This window comes from Physella acuta, unplaced genomic scaffold (genome assembly GCF_028476545.2).
Source record: "Physella acuta isolate Inbredline_101_S28 unplaced genomic scaffold, ASM2847654v3 ptg000219l, whole genome shotgun sequence".
Lineage (NCBI taxonomy): Eukaryota > Metazoa > Mollusca > Gastropoda > Physidae > Physella > Physella acuta.
In genome coordinates, this window is record NW_026731738.1 from 151180 (window position 1) to 170733 (window position 19554).

At 42.5% G+C, this 19554-nt stretch overlaps 2 protein-coding genes across 2 annotated transcripts in view; both read left to right on the plus strand.

The window, feature by feature from the left end:
• LOC131937708 (uncharacterized) overlaps positions 1 to 19554 on the plus strand; it is a 30884-nt gene that overhangs the window by 977 nt on the left and 10353 nt on the right. Inside the window, exons 2-8 of the mRNA XM_059295309.1 lie at positions 963 to 1117; positions 2770 to 2849; positions 3411 to 3557; positions 5485 to 5677; positions 8982 to 9116; positions 9276 to 9291; positions 9933 to 10085. Of these exons, the coding sequence (XP_059151292.1) occupies positions 963 to 1117; positions 2770 to 2849; positions 3411 to 3557; positions 5485 to 5677; positions 8982 to 9116; positions 9276 to 9291; positions 9933 to 10085 (879 nt within the window). The remainder of the gene's footprint in view (positions 1 to 962; positions 1118 to 2769; positions 2850 to 3410; positions 3558 to 5484; positions 5678 to 8981; positions 9117 to 9275; positions 9292 to 9932; positions 10086 to 19554) is intronic.
• LOC131937712 (tubulin alpha-1 chain) lies at positions 10805 to 18627 on the plus strand. Its single transcript, XM_059295315.1, has 3 exons — positions 10805 to 11311; positions 15691 to 16627; positions 17708 to 18627. The coding sequence occupies exons 1-3, from the start codon at positions 11029 to 11031 to the stop codon at positions 17844 to 17846; spliced, it is 1359 nt and encodes a 452-aa protein (XP_059151298.1). The 5' UTR covers positions 10805 to 11028; the 3' UTR covers positions 17847 to 18627.

Consider the following 19554-nt stretch of genomic DNA (forward strand, 5'->3'; position numbering starts at 1 on the left):
CTTTTGTTTCCCTAACTGGGTGGACTCAGGGACGTTTTACTAACTTGTGCCCGGATGCGAACTCGAGACGTACCGCCTAGAGCTCCACCACTAGGCCACTCCGTTCCTGACCTCGGTATACAGGGGGATAATGTGATTAGATTTATGCCCAGACGCCTTTGTTCCTTAACGTGATTAAGGTACCCATTGGAGCTGAGTGGACTCAGACCTTTTACAGACTTCTCCGAAATCATAACTTGAGATTTTCTAGTATTCGAGCACGCCGTTCCTTTTCTTTTATTGTTTCCTTTAAAAAAAATCAAAACATTAATGTTAGTTCAGTCTTTGTTTTTCTCTTTGATATATTATATCTCAGACAATGCTCTCGATCCATGACGTAATAGAACCAGAAAATTATATTTTCATGACAAGTCACATTGAAGCAGTGTTCCTGTTTGTATCGCTAATCCTGACCCTAATCCTGCCCCTAATCCAGGCCTCTTTTTAGTGAAGCTACTCTTAACCCAACTTTTGTTCTGACCATAATTTTAATCCATACCCCGAAGAGGCTGCATCATACCTGTGTTTTTATGAAGTGTTTAAATTTTAAGTGGTAATTTTTGACATCTTTGGACATGTTTAATTTTTTTAATGCTAATTAAGTGTCATTTACTTATGAAGGGTTATTGTTTACTAGATACGTTTCAATACAAACTCTGTTAGCATACCAGAATCAAACTACTTCTTCTTCTTAATCCCGTTCGTGCCCAAGACACATAGGGCAGATGGAGTAGAGTATATCTGATTCATTGACCTCTGCAAATGAGGGATATTAAAACTAGGGCTATATATACATAGGTTTTTGTGTGACATTACCGATCTTCTAGTCTAGAACTATAAATTACCTTTTGCTTCGACGTTCAAAGAATTAATCAACTGAGTACACCCCCCCCCCTCCTCCCCCACCCTCCTGTCTTGATCAGCTTCAGGCCTGACCGGGACGAGGAATCCCAGAGGGCCAACTGGCAGGTGCTGAGACACGAGGATACGGCACTACAGCGTGTGCATGTTGGGGGAAAGTTTCACGTGACTAAAGACAGCTCACTCGTCATCACGGGCATTGACGTCAATGATGCAGGTAGGTAGTGATGGTAGTGAGGTGAATGGTGCGGGTAGGTAGGGATGGTATTGACGTCAATGATGCAGGTAGGTAGGGATGGTATTGACATCAATGATGCAGGTAGGTAGGGATGGTAGTGAGGTGAATGGTGCGGGTAGGTAGTGATGGTAGTGAGGTGAATGGTGCGGGTAGGTAGGGATGGTATTGACATCAATGATGCAGGTAGGTAGGGATGGTAGTGAGGTGAATGATGCGGGTAGGTAGGGATGGTAGTGAGGTGAATGATGCGGGTAGGTAGTGATGGTAGTGAGGTGAATGGTGCGGGTAGGTAGTGATGACGTGAATGATGCGGTTAGGTAGTGATGATAGTGAGGTGAATGGTGCGGGTAGGTAGTGATGGTAGTGAGGTGAATGATGCAGGTAGGTAGTGATGGTAGTGAGGTGAATGGTGCGGGTAGGTAGGGATGACGTGAATGATGCGGGTAGTAGTGATGGTAGTGAGGTGAATGATACGGGTAGGTAGGGATGGTATTGACGTCAATGATGCAGGTAGGTAGGGATGGTAGTGAGGTGAATGATGCGGGTAGGTAGTGATGGTAGTGAGGTGAATGATGCAGGTAGGTAGTGATGGTAGTGAGGTGAATGGTGCGGGTAGGTAGTGATGACGTGAATGATGCGGGTAGGTAGTGATGATAGTGAGGTGAATGATACGGGTAGGTAGGGATGGTATTGACGTCAATGATGCAGGTAGGTAGGGATGGTAGTGAGGTGAATGATGCGGGTAGGTAGTGATGGTAGTGAGGTGAATGATGCAGGTAGGTAGTGATGGTAGTGAGGTGAATGGTGCGGGTAGGTAGTGATGACGTGAATGATGCGGGTAGGTAGTGATGATAGTGAGGTGAATGATGCGGGTAGGTAGTGATGGTAGTGAGGTGAATGATGCGGGTAGGTAGTGATGGTAGTGAGGTGAATGATGCGGGTAGGTAGTGATGATAGTGAGGTGAATGGTGCGGGTAGGTAGTGATGGTAGTGAGGTGAATGATGCGGGTAGGTAGTGATGATAGTGAGGTGAATGATGCGGGTGTAGGTAGTGATGGTAGTGAGGTGAATGATGCGGGTAGGTAGTGATGATATTGACGTGAATAATGCAGGTAGGTAGGGATGGTATTGACGTGAATGATGCGGGTATGTAGAGATGATATTGACGTGAATAATGCAGGTAGGTAGGGATGGTATTGACGTGAATGATGCGGGTAGGTAGTGATGATATTGACGTGAATAATGCAGGTAGGTAGGGATGGTATTGACGTGAATGATGCGGGTATGTAGAGATGACGTGAATGATGCAGGTAGGTAGGGATGGTATTGAGGTGAGTGATGCAGGTATGTAGAGATGGCATTGACGTGAATGATGTATGTAATTAGTGATGGCATTGACGTGAATGATGCAGGTATGTAATCTAAACATATGTTAATGATGCAAGTACATGCTGATGGTATAGACGCTAATAATGCTGACACGTTGTCAAAGTACAAATATTAATCACTCATGTAATACACGTGCGATACAGTTAACACTCCCTAATAGATGTTGGTAAAAAAACAAAAACATAACATTGACAGAGACGTTTCGATACATAACAATAACTAGCATATCAATACTCAAACAGGTCAGTACTTCTGTGTGGAGGAGATGGATTACGCTGCTGTATATCAGGTCGATGTCTTTCTCACAGATCGCAGGAAGCATGTGAGTTAATTACGGCTTCACCAACAGTCTTAAGTCGTTAATTAGATACAACTTTGCTAGTAACGGCTTAATTAATTTCAACTTGACCAAAATTCTAAAGCCTTTAATTAGTTACACTTTAATTAGTTACAGTTTAATTAGTTGCAGTTTAATTAGTTGCACCTTAATTAGTTACAGCTTATTTAGTTAAAGCTTGACAGAAATTCTAAAGTCTTTAATTAATTACAACTTAATTAGTTACTGCTTAATTAGTTACTGCTTGACTGATAGTTTAAAACTAATAATTAGCTACAGCTCAGATAGTTACAAATTAATTATTAGATTTAAACTATTTTTTTTGTTAGAAAAAGTTGGATTTTATAACGTGCAATGGGCTAGCTGGGGGGGGGGGGGGGGTGGGAGGGTTTGAAAGCATGGGAGAGACTGGGTTTAAATGCGTGACAGCACCTATGGACAACTCAGAAATCGCGTAAGTCTACTTGTTAAATGTTGTAGAACTTTCATTTAACTCCAATCTTGGCTTCTTCGTCTGGCTGCTGTACCTGACCTGGGCGTGGCTAGATCAAGCTGGGTCAGGATGTTCCTCAGGCTGACGTGTACCTGGTCCAGCAGAACCTCCAGGTGTTCACCATGTGGGCAGCCTGGAGTGAGTGCAACACTTGCGACAGGCAGGGGCAGAAGTTTCGTGTGGGGCAGTGCACTGTCAAGGTGAGTCCAAGGTCAAGGTGAGACTAGTGTACTGCCGAGATGAGTCCAAGGTCAAGGTGAATCTGATGAGCCCAAGGTCAAGGTGAGACTAGTGTGCTAGTGTGCTGTCAAGTTAGGTTAAATGTGAAGATGAGACTAGAGCACTATCGAGGTGAGCCCAAGGTCAAGGTGAGAATGTCAAGTGAGTCTTACGTACTGTCGAGATGCATTAGCAATGCCTAGATGAGTTAAATGTCAAAGTGAGCGATGTCAAGGTGAGTAATTGTCAATGTAAGTCTAATGACAAGGTGATTCTAATGTCAAGGTGAGAGCAATGTCAAGGTGAGATTAACGTGCTGTACAAGGTGAGTCTTAATGTTAATTCAACTCAGTTATCAAAGTGAGACTCCTGTACTGTCAAGATGAATCGTAGACCAAAGTCTAACGTAATGTCAAGATGCGGGACTCTATCGAGGACAGTCTACTATGAGGTATGTCTAAGGTAGTATTAATAGTATTAAAATTATTTTAATAAACACAGCAAGGAGTTAAACCTCTGCCAACTAACCTCACCAGAAACTATTCTAATATAAACACGGCAGTGAGTTAAACCTCTGCCGTCTTACCTCACCAGAAGTTAATATACACACAGCAGTGAGTTAAAATCTGCCATCTAACCTCACCAGAAATTATTCTAATATACACACAGCAGTGAGTTAAACCTCTGCCAACTAACCTCACAAGAAATTATTCTAATATACACACAGCAGTGAGTTAAACCTCTACCATCTTACCTCACCAGAAATTATTTTAATACACACAGCAGTGAGTTAAACCTCTGCCATCTTACCTCACCAGAAATTATTCTAATATACACACAGCAGTGAGTTAAACCTCTACCATCTTACCTCGCCAGAAATTATTTTAATATACACACAGCAGTGAGTTAAACCTCTGCCATCTTACCTCACCAAAAATTATTCTAATATAAACACAGCAGTGAGTTAAACCTCTACCATCTTACCTCACCAGAAATTATTCTAATATAAACACAGCAGTGAGTTAAACCTCTGCCATCTTACCTCACCAGAAATTATTTTAATACACACAGCAGTGAGTTAAACCTCTACCATCTTACCTCACCAGATGTTATTCTAATACACACAGCAGTGAGTTAAACCTCTACCATCTTACCTCACCAGATGTTATTCTAATACACACAGCAGTGAGTTAAACCTCTGCCATCTTACCTCACCAGAAATTATTTTAATACACACAGCAGTGAGTTAAACCTCTACCATCTTACCTCACCAGAAGTTATTCTAATAAACACACAGCCGTGAGTTAAACATTTGCCATCTTACCTCACCAGATGTTATTCTAATACACACAGCAGTGAGTTAAACCTCTGCCATCTTACCTCACCAGAAATTATTCTAATACACACAGCAGTGAGTTAAACCTCTGCCATCTTACCTCACCAGATGTTATTCTAATATAAACACAGCAGTGAGTTAAACCTCTACCATCTTACCTCACCAGAAATTATTCTAATATAAACACAGCAGTGAGTTAAACCTCTACCAACTTACCTCACCAGAAATTATTCTAATATAAACACAGCAGTGAGTTAAACCTCTGCCAACTTACCTCACCAGAAATTATTCTAATATAAACACAGCAGTGAGTTAAACCTCTGCCATCTTACCTCACCAAAAATTATTCTAATATAAACACAGCAGTGAGTTAAACCTCTACCATCTTACCTCACCAGAAATTATTCTAATATAAACACAGCAGTGAGTTAAACCTTTGCCATCTTACCTCACCAAAAATTATTCTAATATAAACACAGCAGTGAGTTAAACTTCTACCATCTTACCTCACCAGAAGTTATTCTAATATAAACACAGCAGTGAGTTAAACCTCTACCATCTTACCTCACCAGAAACTGTACCAGGACACCCCTGTGTTCCCACGTGACTACCCCATCATGATGTTCTACAAGGAGGGGGTACCGTGCCACTCTACAGCCGTACCCCGGCATCTCAGGAACCTTCCAGAGATCGGGCTACGGTACAGCGAGACTCAAGTGACCTTCTGTATGGAGCCGTGCCCCACCATCCCACCATCTGTGTCAAGTAAGTTCTAACACGTGTCCTATCATCTGTGTCCTACCATTTATGTCCTACCATCTGTGTCCTACCATCTATGTCCTACCATCCCACCATCTGTGTCAAGTAAGTGATGACACGTGTCCTACCATCTGTGTCCTACCATCGGTGTCGTACCATCTGTGTCCTACCATCGGTGTCCTACCATCCCACCATCTGTGTCAAGTAAGTGATGACACGTGTCCTACCATCTGTGTCCTACCATCCCACCATCTGTGTCAAGTAAGTGATGACATGACCTCTGTCCTACCATCTCCGCTGTGTCAAGTAAGTGCTAACATAACCCATGTCCTACTATCACACCATCTATCATCATGACATTTGATAACAATAATCCAATTAACTTTGATTCTATGCCCCCACCTCCTCACCAACAAGACACTACTCATAACCCCCATCAACTTATTTCAAACCCAGAAACCCCACCCCGCATGCTGTAACTCTGTTCATCCCTCCCATCCACCTAGTCCAAAACCACACAAACCCCACCCCCATGATCGACACAACCCCACCCCCATGCTCCACACAAACCCCACAAACCCCACATGCTCCACACAATTCCCACCCCCATGCTCCACACAATCCCCACCCCCATGCTCCACACAAACCCTACCCCATGCTCCACACAAACCCCACCCCCATGCTCCACACAATCCCCACCCCCATGCTCCACACAAACCCTACCCCATGCTCCACACAAACCCCACCCCCATGCTCCACACAAACCCCACCCCCATGCTCCACACAAACCCCACAAACCCCACATGCTCCACACAATTCCCACCCCCATGCTTCACACAAACCCCACCCCCATGCTCCACACAAACCCTACCCCCATGCTCCACACAATTCCCACCCCCATGCTCCACACAAACCCCACCCCCATGCTCCACACAAACCCCACCCCCATGCTCCACACAAACCCCACCCCCATGCTCCACACAAACCCCACAAACCCCACATGCTCCACACAATTCCCACCCCCATGCTTCACACAAACCCCACCCCCATGCTCCACACAATTCCCACCCCCATGCTCCACACAAACCCCACCCCCATGCTCCACACAAACCCCACAAACCCCACATGCTCCACACAATTCCCACCCCCATGCTTCACACAAACCCCACCCCCATGCTCCACACAATTCCCACCCCCATGCTCCACACAAACCCCACCCCCATGCTCCACACAATTCCCACCCCCATGCTTCACACAAACCCCACCCCCATGCTCCACACAAACCCCACCCCCATGCTCCACACAAACCCCACAAACCCCACATGCTCCACACAATTCCCACCCCCATGCTCCACACAAACCCCACCCCCATGCTCCACACAAACCCCACCCCCATGCTCCACACAAACCCCACCCCCATGCTCCACACAAACCCCACCCCCATGCTCCACACAAACCCCACAAACCCCACATGCTCCACACAATTCCCACCCCCATGCTTCACACAAACCCCACCCCCATGCTCCACACAATTCCCACCCCCATGCTCCACACAAACCCCACCCCCATGCTCCACACAAACCCCACAAACCCCACATGCTCCACACAATTCCCACCCCCATGCTTCACACAAACCCCACCCCCATGCTCCACACAAACCCCACCCCCATGCTTCACACAAACCCCACCCCCATGCTCCACACAAACCCCACCCCCATGCTCCACACAAACCCCACAAACCCCACATGCTCCACACAATTCCCACCCCCATGCTCCACACAAACCCCACCCCCATGCTCCACACAAACCCCACCCCCATGCTCCACACAAACCCCACCCCATGCTCCACACAAACCCTACCCCATGCTCCACACAAACCCCACAAACCCCACATGCTCCACACAAACCCCACCCCCATGCTCCACACAAACCCCACCCCCATGCTCCACACAAACCCCACCCCCATGCTCCACACAAACCCCACCCCCATGCTCCACACAAACCCCACCCCCATGCTCCACACAAACCCCACCCCCATGCTCCACACAAACCCCACCCCCATGCTCCACACAAACCCCACCCCCATGCTCCACACAAACCCTACCCCATGCTCCACACAAACCTCACCCCCATGCTCCACACAAACCCCACCCCCATGCTCCACACAAACCCTACCCCATGCTCCACACAAACCTCACCCCCATGCTCCACACAAACCCCACCCCCATGCTCCACACAAACCCTACCCCATGCTCCACACAAACCCCACAAACCCCACATGCTCCACACAATTCCCACCCCCATGCTCCACACATCCCCACCCCCATGATCCACACAATCCCCCGCATGCTCCACACAAACCCCACCCCCATGCTCCACACAAACCCTACCCCATGCTCCACACAAACCCCACTCCCATGCTCCACACAAACCCCACCCCCATGCTCCACACAAACCCCACCCCCATGCTCCACACAAACCCCACAAACCCCACATGCTCCACACAATTCCCACCCCCATGCTCCACACAAACCCCACCCCCATGCTCCACACAAACCCCACCCCCATGCTCCACACAAACCCCACAAACCCCACATGCTCCACACAATTCCCACCCCCATGCTCCACACAAACCCCACCCCCATGCTCCACACAAACCCCACCCCCATGCTCCACACAAACCCCACCCCCATGCTCCACACAAACCCCACAAACCCCACATGCTCCACACAATTCCCACCCCCATGCTCCACACAAACCCCACTCCCATGCTCCACACAAACCCCACTCCCATGCTCCACACAAACCCTACCCCATGCTCCACACAAACCCCACCCCAATGCTCCACACAATCCCACCCCCCCATGCTCCACACAAACCCCACCCCCATGCTCCACACAAACCCCACCCCCATGCTCCACACAAACCCCACTCCCATGCTCCACACAAACCCCACCCCAATGCTCCACACAATCCCACCCCCCCATGCTCCACACAAACCCCACCCCCATGCTCCACACAATCCCACCCCCCCATGCTCCACACAAACCCCACCCCCATGCTCCACACAATCCCACCCCCCCATGCTCCACACAAACCCCACCCCCTATGCTGTAACACTGTACATCCCTCCCAGTCACGGACGAGACGGGTAAGGTGATTGAGGTGCTAGAGCCAGGCTACTTTCCGCTGGACGGCAAGCCCCACCCCATGTTCCACACAAACCCCACCCCCATGTTCCACACAAACCCCACCCCCATACTCCACACAACCCCACCCCACAAGCTGTAACCCTGTACATCCCTCCCAGTTACTGACGAGACGGGTAAGGTGATTGAGGTGCTAGAGCCAGGTTACTTCCCGCTGGACGCCAAACCCCAGCTGCCCCCACTGGTCAAGCGTAAAGTCCTGTACGAGCCGCTCCAGTCACACCTGGTCCTACACTGTCCTGGGTGAGTCCTACACTGTCCTGGGTGAGTCCTGCACTGTCCTGGGTGAGTCCTACACTGTCCTGGGTGAGTCCTACACTGTCCTGGGTGAGTCCTGCACTGTCCTGGGTGAGTCCTACACTGTCCTGGGTGAGTCCTGCACTGTCCTGGGTGAGTCCTACACTGTCCTGGGTGAGTCCTACCTGCAGCAAGTTGGAGTTCTCGTCAGTCTGACGTCAAACACGTTGGTAGAAACTGGATCTCGGCATCCATGTTGTTACGTGTTACTAAATTCTTGCAGATATCTTTGTTTGTCTCCTGATCTTGATATTTGTCTTTTATCTTACTGATACCTTGATATTTGCCTTGTTTTATGGAGAATTTGATGTGGGTCTATTTTCTTGCAAAGATCTTAACATTTGCTTCTTTTTTAGAGAACTTGATGAAGTATATTTTCTTTCAGAGATCTTGATATATGCCTCTTTTTGGAGAGCTTGATGTGTCTATTTTCTTGAAGAGATCTTGATATTTGCCTCTTTTTGGAGAGCTTGATGTGTCTATTTTCTTGAAGAGATCTTGATATTTGCCTCTTTTTGGAGAGCTTGATGTGTCTATTTTCTTGAAGAGATCTTGATATTTGCTTTCTTGGAGAACTTGATGTTAGCCTATTTATTGGCAGATATCTTAATATTTTTTAATTTTTTTTGGTGCTTGATGTTAGTCTATTGTCTATTTTCTTGCAAGGGTCTTGCTATTTGTCCATTATTTTCTTGTCTATTTCTTGACATTTACCTCATTATGGAGAACTTGATGTCTGTCTATTTTTCTCACAGAGACCTTGATGTTTCGGTTGTACACTGGGCCCGGGGTGAGCGTGGGGTTGACCCAGCCAGCATACGTCATCAAACCAAAGGTCGGGTGTGGGTGGATTCCCTGAGCCGTCTGCACATCAACCCTCTGATTCTCAGTGACACAGCGGTCTACAAGTAGGTTATGTTGACTGGCATCCGTCATACTTTTAAAGCGGTACATAATAAGCAGTGTTACTTTCAGGCATCTCTTCGTGGATGGGGAGTGGGGAGGAAGTGTGGGGGGGGGGGGGAGGGAGGGGGAAATCGACACTCCCCGCCCCAGCCATAAAACACGTCTACCTCCCCCCTTCCCCCGAACGAAATAATTTATAATTTATAAAGAAATCAGCGTCCCCCATCCCCCGGAAATATTCTCCCCCCCCCCCCCCCCCCCACGAAGAAAACTGATTACCGCTCTGACCAATTAATGGGTGAATTAAATAATTTTTCACTTTTTAAACATTTGTCACTTTTTAAACATCAGCCTGTTTGTATTTCTTTTTTTTTTAAACTAGATTCTGAGTTCTTCTCTATTTTCTTATTTTGCTATTTGTGTTTTTTTTTTTGCGTTTTGTTTCGTAGCGCTCTCTGACAAAAAGCAAGAATTTTTCTTTTACTTTTTATTTTGTAATTTTATACGTTTCCGTAGAAAAATAAAGTTATTACAGAGATATAATAGTCTAGCTTGTAAAAACGATGTCGTTTTGCATACATAGCCCGTCTAAATCTCAACACACACAAATAGTCTTGATGTAATAATTATTGAACTATCCGTAGTCCCGTTCTATTTTTAGTTTCGCATTTGCGCAGAACTCTCTAACTAAAAAACCTAAACCTAAAAATAAACTCTGCACATTACAATGACGTCACAGCAGGCAGTAGCAACACAAGGCCTTTGGAACCATTTTGAAGAAAAAATATTTGTGTAGTGTTACCTCCGACCTATCCTCACGATCGCACGGTAACCTGAGACGGATTCCATCTTGACCATCGGCCAATATAAATTATAAACAGGTATCAAAAAGTTAAAAAAAAATAAAAAATAACTCAATACGTTGATTGATAGGAACATCGAAAAATGAGGGAGGTTATTAACATCCATCTCGGTCAATGTGGTTGCCAAGTCGGCAATGCCTGCTGGGAGCTCTTCTGTCTGGAACATGGGATTCAGCCCGACGGCTTGGTTCCATCGGATCAGACGATAGGGGGCGGCGATGATTCCTTCAACACTTTCTTCGCGGAAACCGGCGCCGGGAAGCACGTGCCGAGAGCGGTGTTTGTGGACCTGGAACCGACGGTGATTGATGAGATTCGAACTGGCACCTACAGACAGCTGTTTCACCCCGAGCAGCTTATATCAGGTTAGTGCTGGTAATCCGGTTTATCGTACGGGATTAAGATCTATATCCTGGGCTTGGAAATTACATTCTTTTGCCTTGATAGTTAGACATCGAATATTAATAGTAAGGGCCATGTTAAGTCTATTAATAGCAACAAACTAAACTTAAAACTATGTCTTGATCTAGATCTAGACTTAAACTGACCTTATACATAGTTACCGTTAGCACTTCCGATTATCACAAATATCTATTATCTAACCTATGCAGTTTTGGTATGATGAACTCATCATACAAACCATACACAATCGGCTAAGGTTTGTGGGTAGGTTAACGTCATTGCAGGCATGTCGCTTCACTAGAACCAGACTGTTCTAACTCCACTTAGATTTTTTGAGTTAATAGTGCCATTGTGTTATTAATCTACCAAAATGTCTAGTTTTAAAAACATGTGATCATACCATTGCGTGATTATTACGCAATGGCATGCAACTTTGTTCGTACTCCGAAACAACTATTCGGTTCCGAGACTCCAGCGTCCAATTAAAAAGCTTTATGAGGTCACGTGCAGTATGACAGCTTACTTGTTTACATGTTAATAGAATATACAATATGCTGATGTGTGTGTTTGTTTTCTTAAATTTGTACATTTATCTGTTATGTAAGGGTTGCACAAAAATAATAGTTTGAGAATAGGGTTGTTCTAGAGAAGAAGAAAAGGCAGGACACAAACATATATTATGTTGAGTTTAATTTTTATTTGTTTGCACCTAAAATATCTATGTAGCCTATGTTAGTGTGCAGATATACATTAGAGGAACATTTAGCAGATACGAGTAGACAAGCGTAAGAAAGAAATATACAGGGCAGGATTGAGTCGAAGACAAGTAATCAATTGTTGATGAAAGAAACTGTCTGGAATGTTTTAATATGCATAAGTGTTTAAGTGGCTTAATCCAAAACATCGATTTTTTTTTTACTACGAAACTAATTTTGTTAACAGTCTCTGAAATAGTAAATAAAATAAGGATTCTGTTTTGCTTGCCATGATGGGTTCGCTTGAACAAGTGTTAATGATGTAGCTAGAGTTTTTGTAATGATATTACACAAAATGGTATCAAATAAGCCAAGCATAAAAATATTTTTAAAATGTTCGATTTATGCATTACCCACAGTAAGAATGCAATAATGTCCTCTTCCGTAACGAGATTTTTGTATAAAGAACAGCATAGTGTTTGTCAAATTGAAAAAAAATATCAATGGCACATCTGTGTCCTAAAAAGACTTGAAAAAAATTAGAGGTTTTATAGTCCTTTTGAGGTAATCGAAGCTATTGCTAAATGAAATTTGAAATCGAACAAGTTCAGAAACGATTTCAGAAAGAGACGTGTAAATATTTCCAAACTGTGTCACAGAAAAAAAAAATCTTTCAAAACAAGTTACATTTTGTCAAGTCGAGCACTCTGGGTACAAAAAAAGAGAAACATATGTCGTTCTGTACGGGACATCCATGCGACAAGATACACCTATACAGTCTGTTGAGTTCCAGAAATAACACGTAATGCGTAGGGAAACACATTAATACCCTATAGTAAAGTTATCAAGAAAAAATTTAGTATTGACAAACATAAGGTCCGAGATATAATTTACACCAACAATTATTTCTGTGATGGTTTCCATTTGTTTATAAGTGTGAAATGCGTAGATAACTTTAATATGTTCCAGTTTTAGTCAATGTTCTATTTAACCATCGCGTAATTGTGCGAAATCCTATTATTAAGGTATTTTAAATTATTATTAGTAATGACTGTGTCCAGTTAAAATAACTGAATAAAAATTGTATAGTGGTGTACAAACACAATGGAAATAAATGCTGACACATTATAGTGTTTTTATGTTTGTATTTCATGTATAGTCTAAAAACACGTTAGACCGATATCAAGCCAAAATTAGAACATAGAAATTCTGCTTTCGTCCCGATAAGTTATTCTAACTCTAAAGATACCTCGTATCTATGTTATGAATCGTATCTAAGTATTCTAAGGGAAAATACATTTCTTTTATGAGCACTTTTGACTTAGTGTACACACAAGTAAGTTTAGTCCACGTATCGGTAAAATTAAAAACCAAAGATACAAAAACACGAAACTTTAAAACTTTGTATTGGAAAACTAAAAAAAAAGGCGTTAAAACAGTCTGGTTTATAGGAAGCAACGTGTAACTTTATAGGGGTCAAATGACGTGGACACACCCACTCTCTCCCTCCCTTCCTCACATTTCATCTCTTTTTAGGATACATATATTGTGTGATTGATCTTATTTAGTAGTATCGATGGTTTACATTGCTTTTAAGTGAGCTGCTATACATGGGTGATGTTTGATTTGTCAGACACAATTCATTAAGTTACACTAAGGTGTAATGTCTGCCTTGTCAGACAACTACATCATTAGGGCTATACTCAAGGGTAAAGTCTAATTTGCAAGACATCACTCATTAAGCTACACTAAAGTGTAATGTCTATTTTGCCAGACGTACCATGATAAGCTGGACTAGGGTGTAATGCCTGCCAGAAGTACCTCATTAAGCTACATCAGAATGTAATGTCTACTTTGTCAGACCTACCTCAATAAGCTACATCAGAATGTAATGTCTACTTTGTCAGACCTACCTCAATAAGCTACATCAGAATGTAATGTCTACTTTGTCAGACCTACCTCATTTAGCTACATCAGAATGTAATGTCTACTTTGTCAGACCTACCTCAATAAGCTACATCAGAATGTAATGTCTACTTTGTCAGACCTACCTCAATAAGCTACATCAGAATGTAATGTCTACTTTGTCAGACCTACCTCAATAAGCTACATCAGAATGTAATGTCTACTTTGTCAGACCTACCTCATTTAGCTACATCAGAATGTAATGTCTACTTTGTCAGACCTACCTCAATAAGCTACATCAGAATGTAATGTCTACTTTGTCAGACCTACCTCAATAAGCTACATCAGAATGTAATGTCTACTTTGTCAGACCTACCTCATTTAGCTACACTAGAATGTAATGTCTACTTTGTCAGACCTACCTCAATAAGCTACATCAGAATGTAATGTCTACTTTGTCAGACCTACCTCAATAAGCTACATCAGAATGTAATGTCTACTTTGTCAGACCTACCTCATTTAGCTACACCAGAATGTAATGTCTACTTTGTCAGACCTACCTCAATAAGCTACATCAGAATGTAATGTCTACTTTGTCAGACCTACCTCATTTAGCTACACTAGAATGTAATGTCTTCTTTGTCAGACCTACCTCATTAAGCTGCACTATAATGTAATGTCTTCTTTGTCAGACCTACCTCAATAAGCTACACCAGAATGTAATGTCCACATGGAAAGTTGTTTCTTATCAAGCTGGCACTAAATATTGAGCTCTCATCCGCATACAGGATGTACTGCATTATTCCCCATATTGAAATTGAAGCCATAATCTACGCTAACTATAACTTCTAAAGCCCACCTTAAAACTAACAATTATTCTTTCATTAACAGTTAACTTTGTTATAAAAATAGGAATTGTCGAAAGTGACTTTTGTTAATATACTAACAATTGTTAATGGTAAACATTGTTAATAAACTAGCAATTGTTAATGGTAAACTTTGTTAATAAACTAGCAATTGTTAATGGTAAACTTTGTTAATAAACTAGAAATTGTTAATAGTAAACTTTGTTAATAAACTAGAAATTGTTAATAGTAAACTTTGTTAATAAACTAGGGTTGTAAAGGACAGTGGCGTAGCGAGGGCGGGTGTTTCCCGGTGCGGCACTTAATGGTGTCACTCCCCAGAGGCGTAGCGAACCTTCCCGGCGCCCGGGGACAAACTTTCAATTTTCGATTTTCACCTCCCCCCTCAAACTTTCGATTTGCACCCCCCATTTCACACTTGTCGGGATTTGTCAAATTTGCTCTCAAAAGACTTTTTAACTCCCGAATTAATCAATTAAATGGAATTATCACTTTTCTCTATATATTTTTCTATTTCTTGCCTTGGTGTCACCCCCCTAAATGGTGTCACCCGGTGCGGTCCGCAACCCGCCCCCCCCCCCCCTCGCTACACCACTGGTAAAGGGTAACTTTTGTAAACAGTCAGGTACCACGTATACATGAATAATTCACCGACCCTATGGCTTAGATATAAGATTAGATCTAAGTTCGACGCAGTGTTTAATCTTAACTACAATAGTGCATTGTATTAAATTAATATTAATTACCATTTTAATGGTAGGACCTATACTTGCCTATGGACGTTAAGTATTTGTTTAGGGATTAATTATTATAATGAGTTACATTATTAAAGATGATGTAGTTTTAGATAACTTAATGTAAAATTTCTTCACGCAGGTAAAGAAGATGCTGCCAACAACTACGCCAGGGGCCACTACACCGTCGGGAAAGAAGTCGTCGATCTGGTCTTGGACCGGATCCGGAAATGTGCCGACCAGTGCACGGGCCTGCAGGGGTTCTTTGTGTATCACAGCTTCGGCGGGGGTACGGGCTCGGGGTTCACCTCCCTGCTCATGGAGCGGCTGTCCATCGACTACGGCAAGAAAACCAAGCTGGAGTTCTCCATCTACCCCGCCCCCCAAATCTGCACGGCCGTGGTGGAGCCGTACAACTCCCTGCTTGTAACCCACACCACTCTGGAACATTCCGACTGCGCCTTTCTCGTCGACAACGAAGCCCTCTACGACATCTGCCGTCGTAATTTGGATATCGAGAGGCCGACGTACACGAATCTGAACCGTCTGCTGGGTCAAGCCGTCTCCTCGTTGACCGCTTCCTTACGTTTCGACGGTGCTGTTAACGTCGATCTCATGGAGTTCCAGACGAACCTGGTTCCGTATCCTCGAATTCATTTCCCGCTCATAGTCTGCGCGCCGATCGTATCAGCGGAGAAAGCGTATCACGAACAGTTGACCGTGGCTGAGATCACAAATTCAGGATTTGAACCGGCGAACCAGATGGTCAAATGCGACCCCCGCCACGGGAAATATATGGCCTGCTGTCTGTTATACAGAGGGGACGTCGTGCCCAAAGACGTCAATGCTGCTATCGCCACCATCAAGACCAAACGTACCATACAATTCGTAGACTGGTGCCCGACGGGTTTTAAAGTAGGCATCAACTACCAGCCTCCGACGGTCGTGCCCGGGGGTGATTTGGCCAAGGTCCAGAGGTCGCTTTGTATGCTGGCCAACACGACAGCTATTGCTGAGGCTTGGGCCAGGCTTGACCACAAGTTTGATTTACTCTACGCCAAGAGAGCTTTCGTTCATTGGTAAGAAAACGTTACTGTATTGATAAGTATATCTATATGTTGCCAGTAACATTTTAAGTTTGATTTACTCTATGCCAAGAGAGCTTTCGTTCATTGGTAAGGAAACGTTACTGTATTGATAAGTATATCTATATGTTGCCAGTAACATTTTAAGTTTGATTTACTCTATGCCAAGAGAGCTTTCGTTCATTGGTAAGGAAACGTTACTGTATTGATAAGTATATCTATATGTTGCCAGTAACATTTTAAGTTTGATTTACTCTATGCCAAGAGAGCTTTCGTTCATTGGTAAGGAAACGTTACTGTATTGATAAGTATATCTATATGTTGCCAGTAACATTTTAAGTTTGATTTACTCTATGCCAAGAGAGCTTTCGTTCATTGGTAAGGAAACGTTACTGTATTGATAAGTATATCTATATGTTGCCAGTAACATTTTAAGTTTGATTTACTCTATGCCAAGAGAGCTTTCGTTCATTGGTAAGTTGTATCTCGTATGTAATAGGAAACGTTGCTGTATTGATAAGTATATCTATATGTTGCCAGTAACATTTTAAGTTGTATCATGATTCATGTAGATGTATTATACTCAGTAAGTAGCCTTTAGTATGTAAACGCTGGATGCAGACTGTCAAAAAAAAAAGAACAGAAAGTAGTTACCGTTTCAAAGATAGCGAACACCGGGCCAAATGTGGTGTTCACCTGTTTCATTCCTATGAAGGGAGGGTGTGGTCAACACTATGCTCAGCCGCCTTTACATACCCTGTGAGTCAGGTACCCATCAGAGCTGAGTGGACTCGGGGACGTCCTAGAGACTCTAACCCGGAATCAGAACTTGAAACTTTCGGCTTAGCTCTCATGCGCTCTAGCATTTAATCACGCCTTCCTATACATAGTCAATAAGTCATGTTGTAAAATTTTGATATGCCATGACAGTCGTTAACTAATCACTTAGGATATTTATTACAAAATTTCTTTCCCATTGTCCTCAACATATACTTTTTTTTAGGTTCTGTTTAAGTGAAATGTTATTGAACAGTTTGTGTCTAAAAATAACCTTGTCCAATATGTCCTCCCCAGGTACGTCGGTGAGGGGATGGAGGAGGGTGAGTTCACTGAGGCCAGGGAGGATCTAGCAGCGCTGGAGAAGGACTATGAGGAAGTGGGTCTGGACTCCTTGCTGGGAGGAGAGGGAGAAGAGGAGGTGGAGGAGTTTTAAAAAACTGGCATCAAAAGAAACTTTTTTGTGGCGGAGGCTTGCCACAAATACTAATGTATAAAGATCATATCATCGAGTGAAGTGGAACAAGTAGCTGGGTTGTCGTGTGGTTGGTAGGGTGGGGTTGTCGTTTGGTTGGCAGGTGGGTTTTACTAGGGGTGTGGGTAATTCAGGTCTGGGAATGGTTAGGATGGCTCAGAGGAGATTCACCATCAATGTGAGGCAATTTTCAGGGGTTTATATGTTGTACAAATAGCTGGGATTTTTATCTTTTGACTTAACTTTGTGGGCACAAGTTGCTGGGATTTTCTGTTTGAACTAAATTGTTATACAAGTTGCTGGGATTTGTCTAGTGACCTTATTGTAGGGATTAATTAATTAGACAGTTGGGGGAACAAGTTGTAGGGATTTGTTGATGATCAAATCGTAGCCTTAGTCGTAGGATGTCACTACTGAGCAATGGTACTAGTGGCACGAATGAGTTGATCTGGTTGTTCCTTAACTAGAAGCAGTTCTACAGCAGGCATAGCTTGCATGAAATATACTTTAATATTTGATTACTTTATATCTCTGCAAAGAAATAGCTAAGAAATTGTTTTAGCATAGTTTAAGAAAACATCCAAAGGAATACAGGGGTTTAAATGTCAAAGAATACAGAAAAAAATGCAGAGGTATATTTTGTACTTTTAGTATTGTCATCAAAATACGATTGAGTAGTATGAAATTTGTATTCCATTTATGTAAATGACATCCATAATACATCCATAAAAGAAAAGTCGTTTAAAAAGAAGTTGGTGTTGGTTTTTTTCTTATTTACCTTACTGTATGACTGATTTGAATTTATATTTATTTTTGTTTATTAATTGTAAAACCTGTAAAAATGACTTAGTTGTTTAGTTTATTAGATTCTTATAAAAATGCTAATTTGGTGCGCAATTACAAGTTCACCTCTATTCTATTGCTTTCTAAAAATATAAGCCTACACCAGGATTTTCTTAAAATTAAAGTGCATTAATTAACTTTCTTTATGAAAAGTGTGGGTAGAAATTACTAGATCTAAATCATTTTTTATAAGCAATCTGCTCTTTTCTTTATAGATCTAGTCATTTAACAAAAGTGCATTATATATTTAAACAGTTTTTAAAAAATAAAACCTACTTGACTAAGTTGTTTAGTTTATTAGATACTTATAAAAAAAATGCTAGTTTAGTGCGCAATTTTTATTAGCTAACCTCTATTCTATTACTTTCTAAAAAATATAAGCCTACACTACAAAAAATATTTGGATTTTTTTTTCTTTATAGTTTTCTTTTAGTGCTTTTAAAAGTTTGTAATTTAGACCCTCTAATTGTTTTCCTTGTTTCCTTATTGTCTTAATACTTTGTCTACTGTGTCGAAACTTGCGATAAAAGTTCTAGTGAAAAAACCCATATCGGACTTGATCTAGTAAACTTGTATTCGGTGAGACCTGAAGTAATGGGCCTATATGAAACTAAAATAGACATGACATTTAAAAACTGAAGTACATACGTATAAAATAAACATGACATTTAAAAACTGAAGAATATACATATAAAATAGACATGAGATTTAAAAACTGAAGTACATACATATAAAACAGACGTGAGATTTAAAAACTGAAGTACATACATATAAAACAGACATGAGATTTAAAAACTGAAGTACATACATATAAAATAGACATGAG

Coding starts and splice junctions, on each gene's coding strand:
- LOC131937712 (XM_059295315.1), top strand. CDS start 11,029: ATGAGGGAGGTTATTAACATCCATCTCGGTCAATGTGGTTGCCAAGTC. Junction 11,312..15,690: donor CCCCGAGCAGCTTATATCAG/GTTAGTGCTGGT, acceptor TTCTTCACGCAG/GTAAAGAAGATGCTGCCAAC. Junction 16,628..17,707: donor AAGAGAGCTTTCGTTCATTG/GTAAGAAAACGT, acceptor TGTCCTCCCCAG/GTACGTCGGTGAGGGGATGG.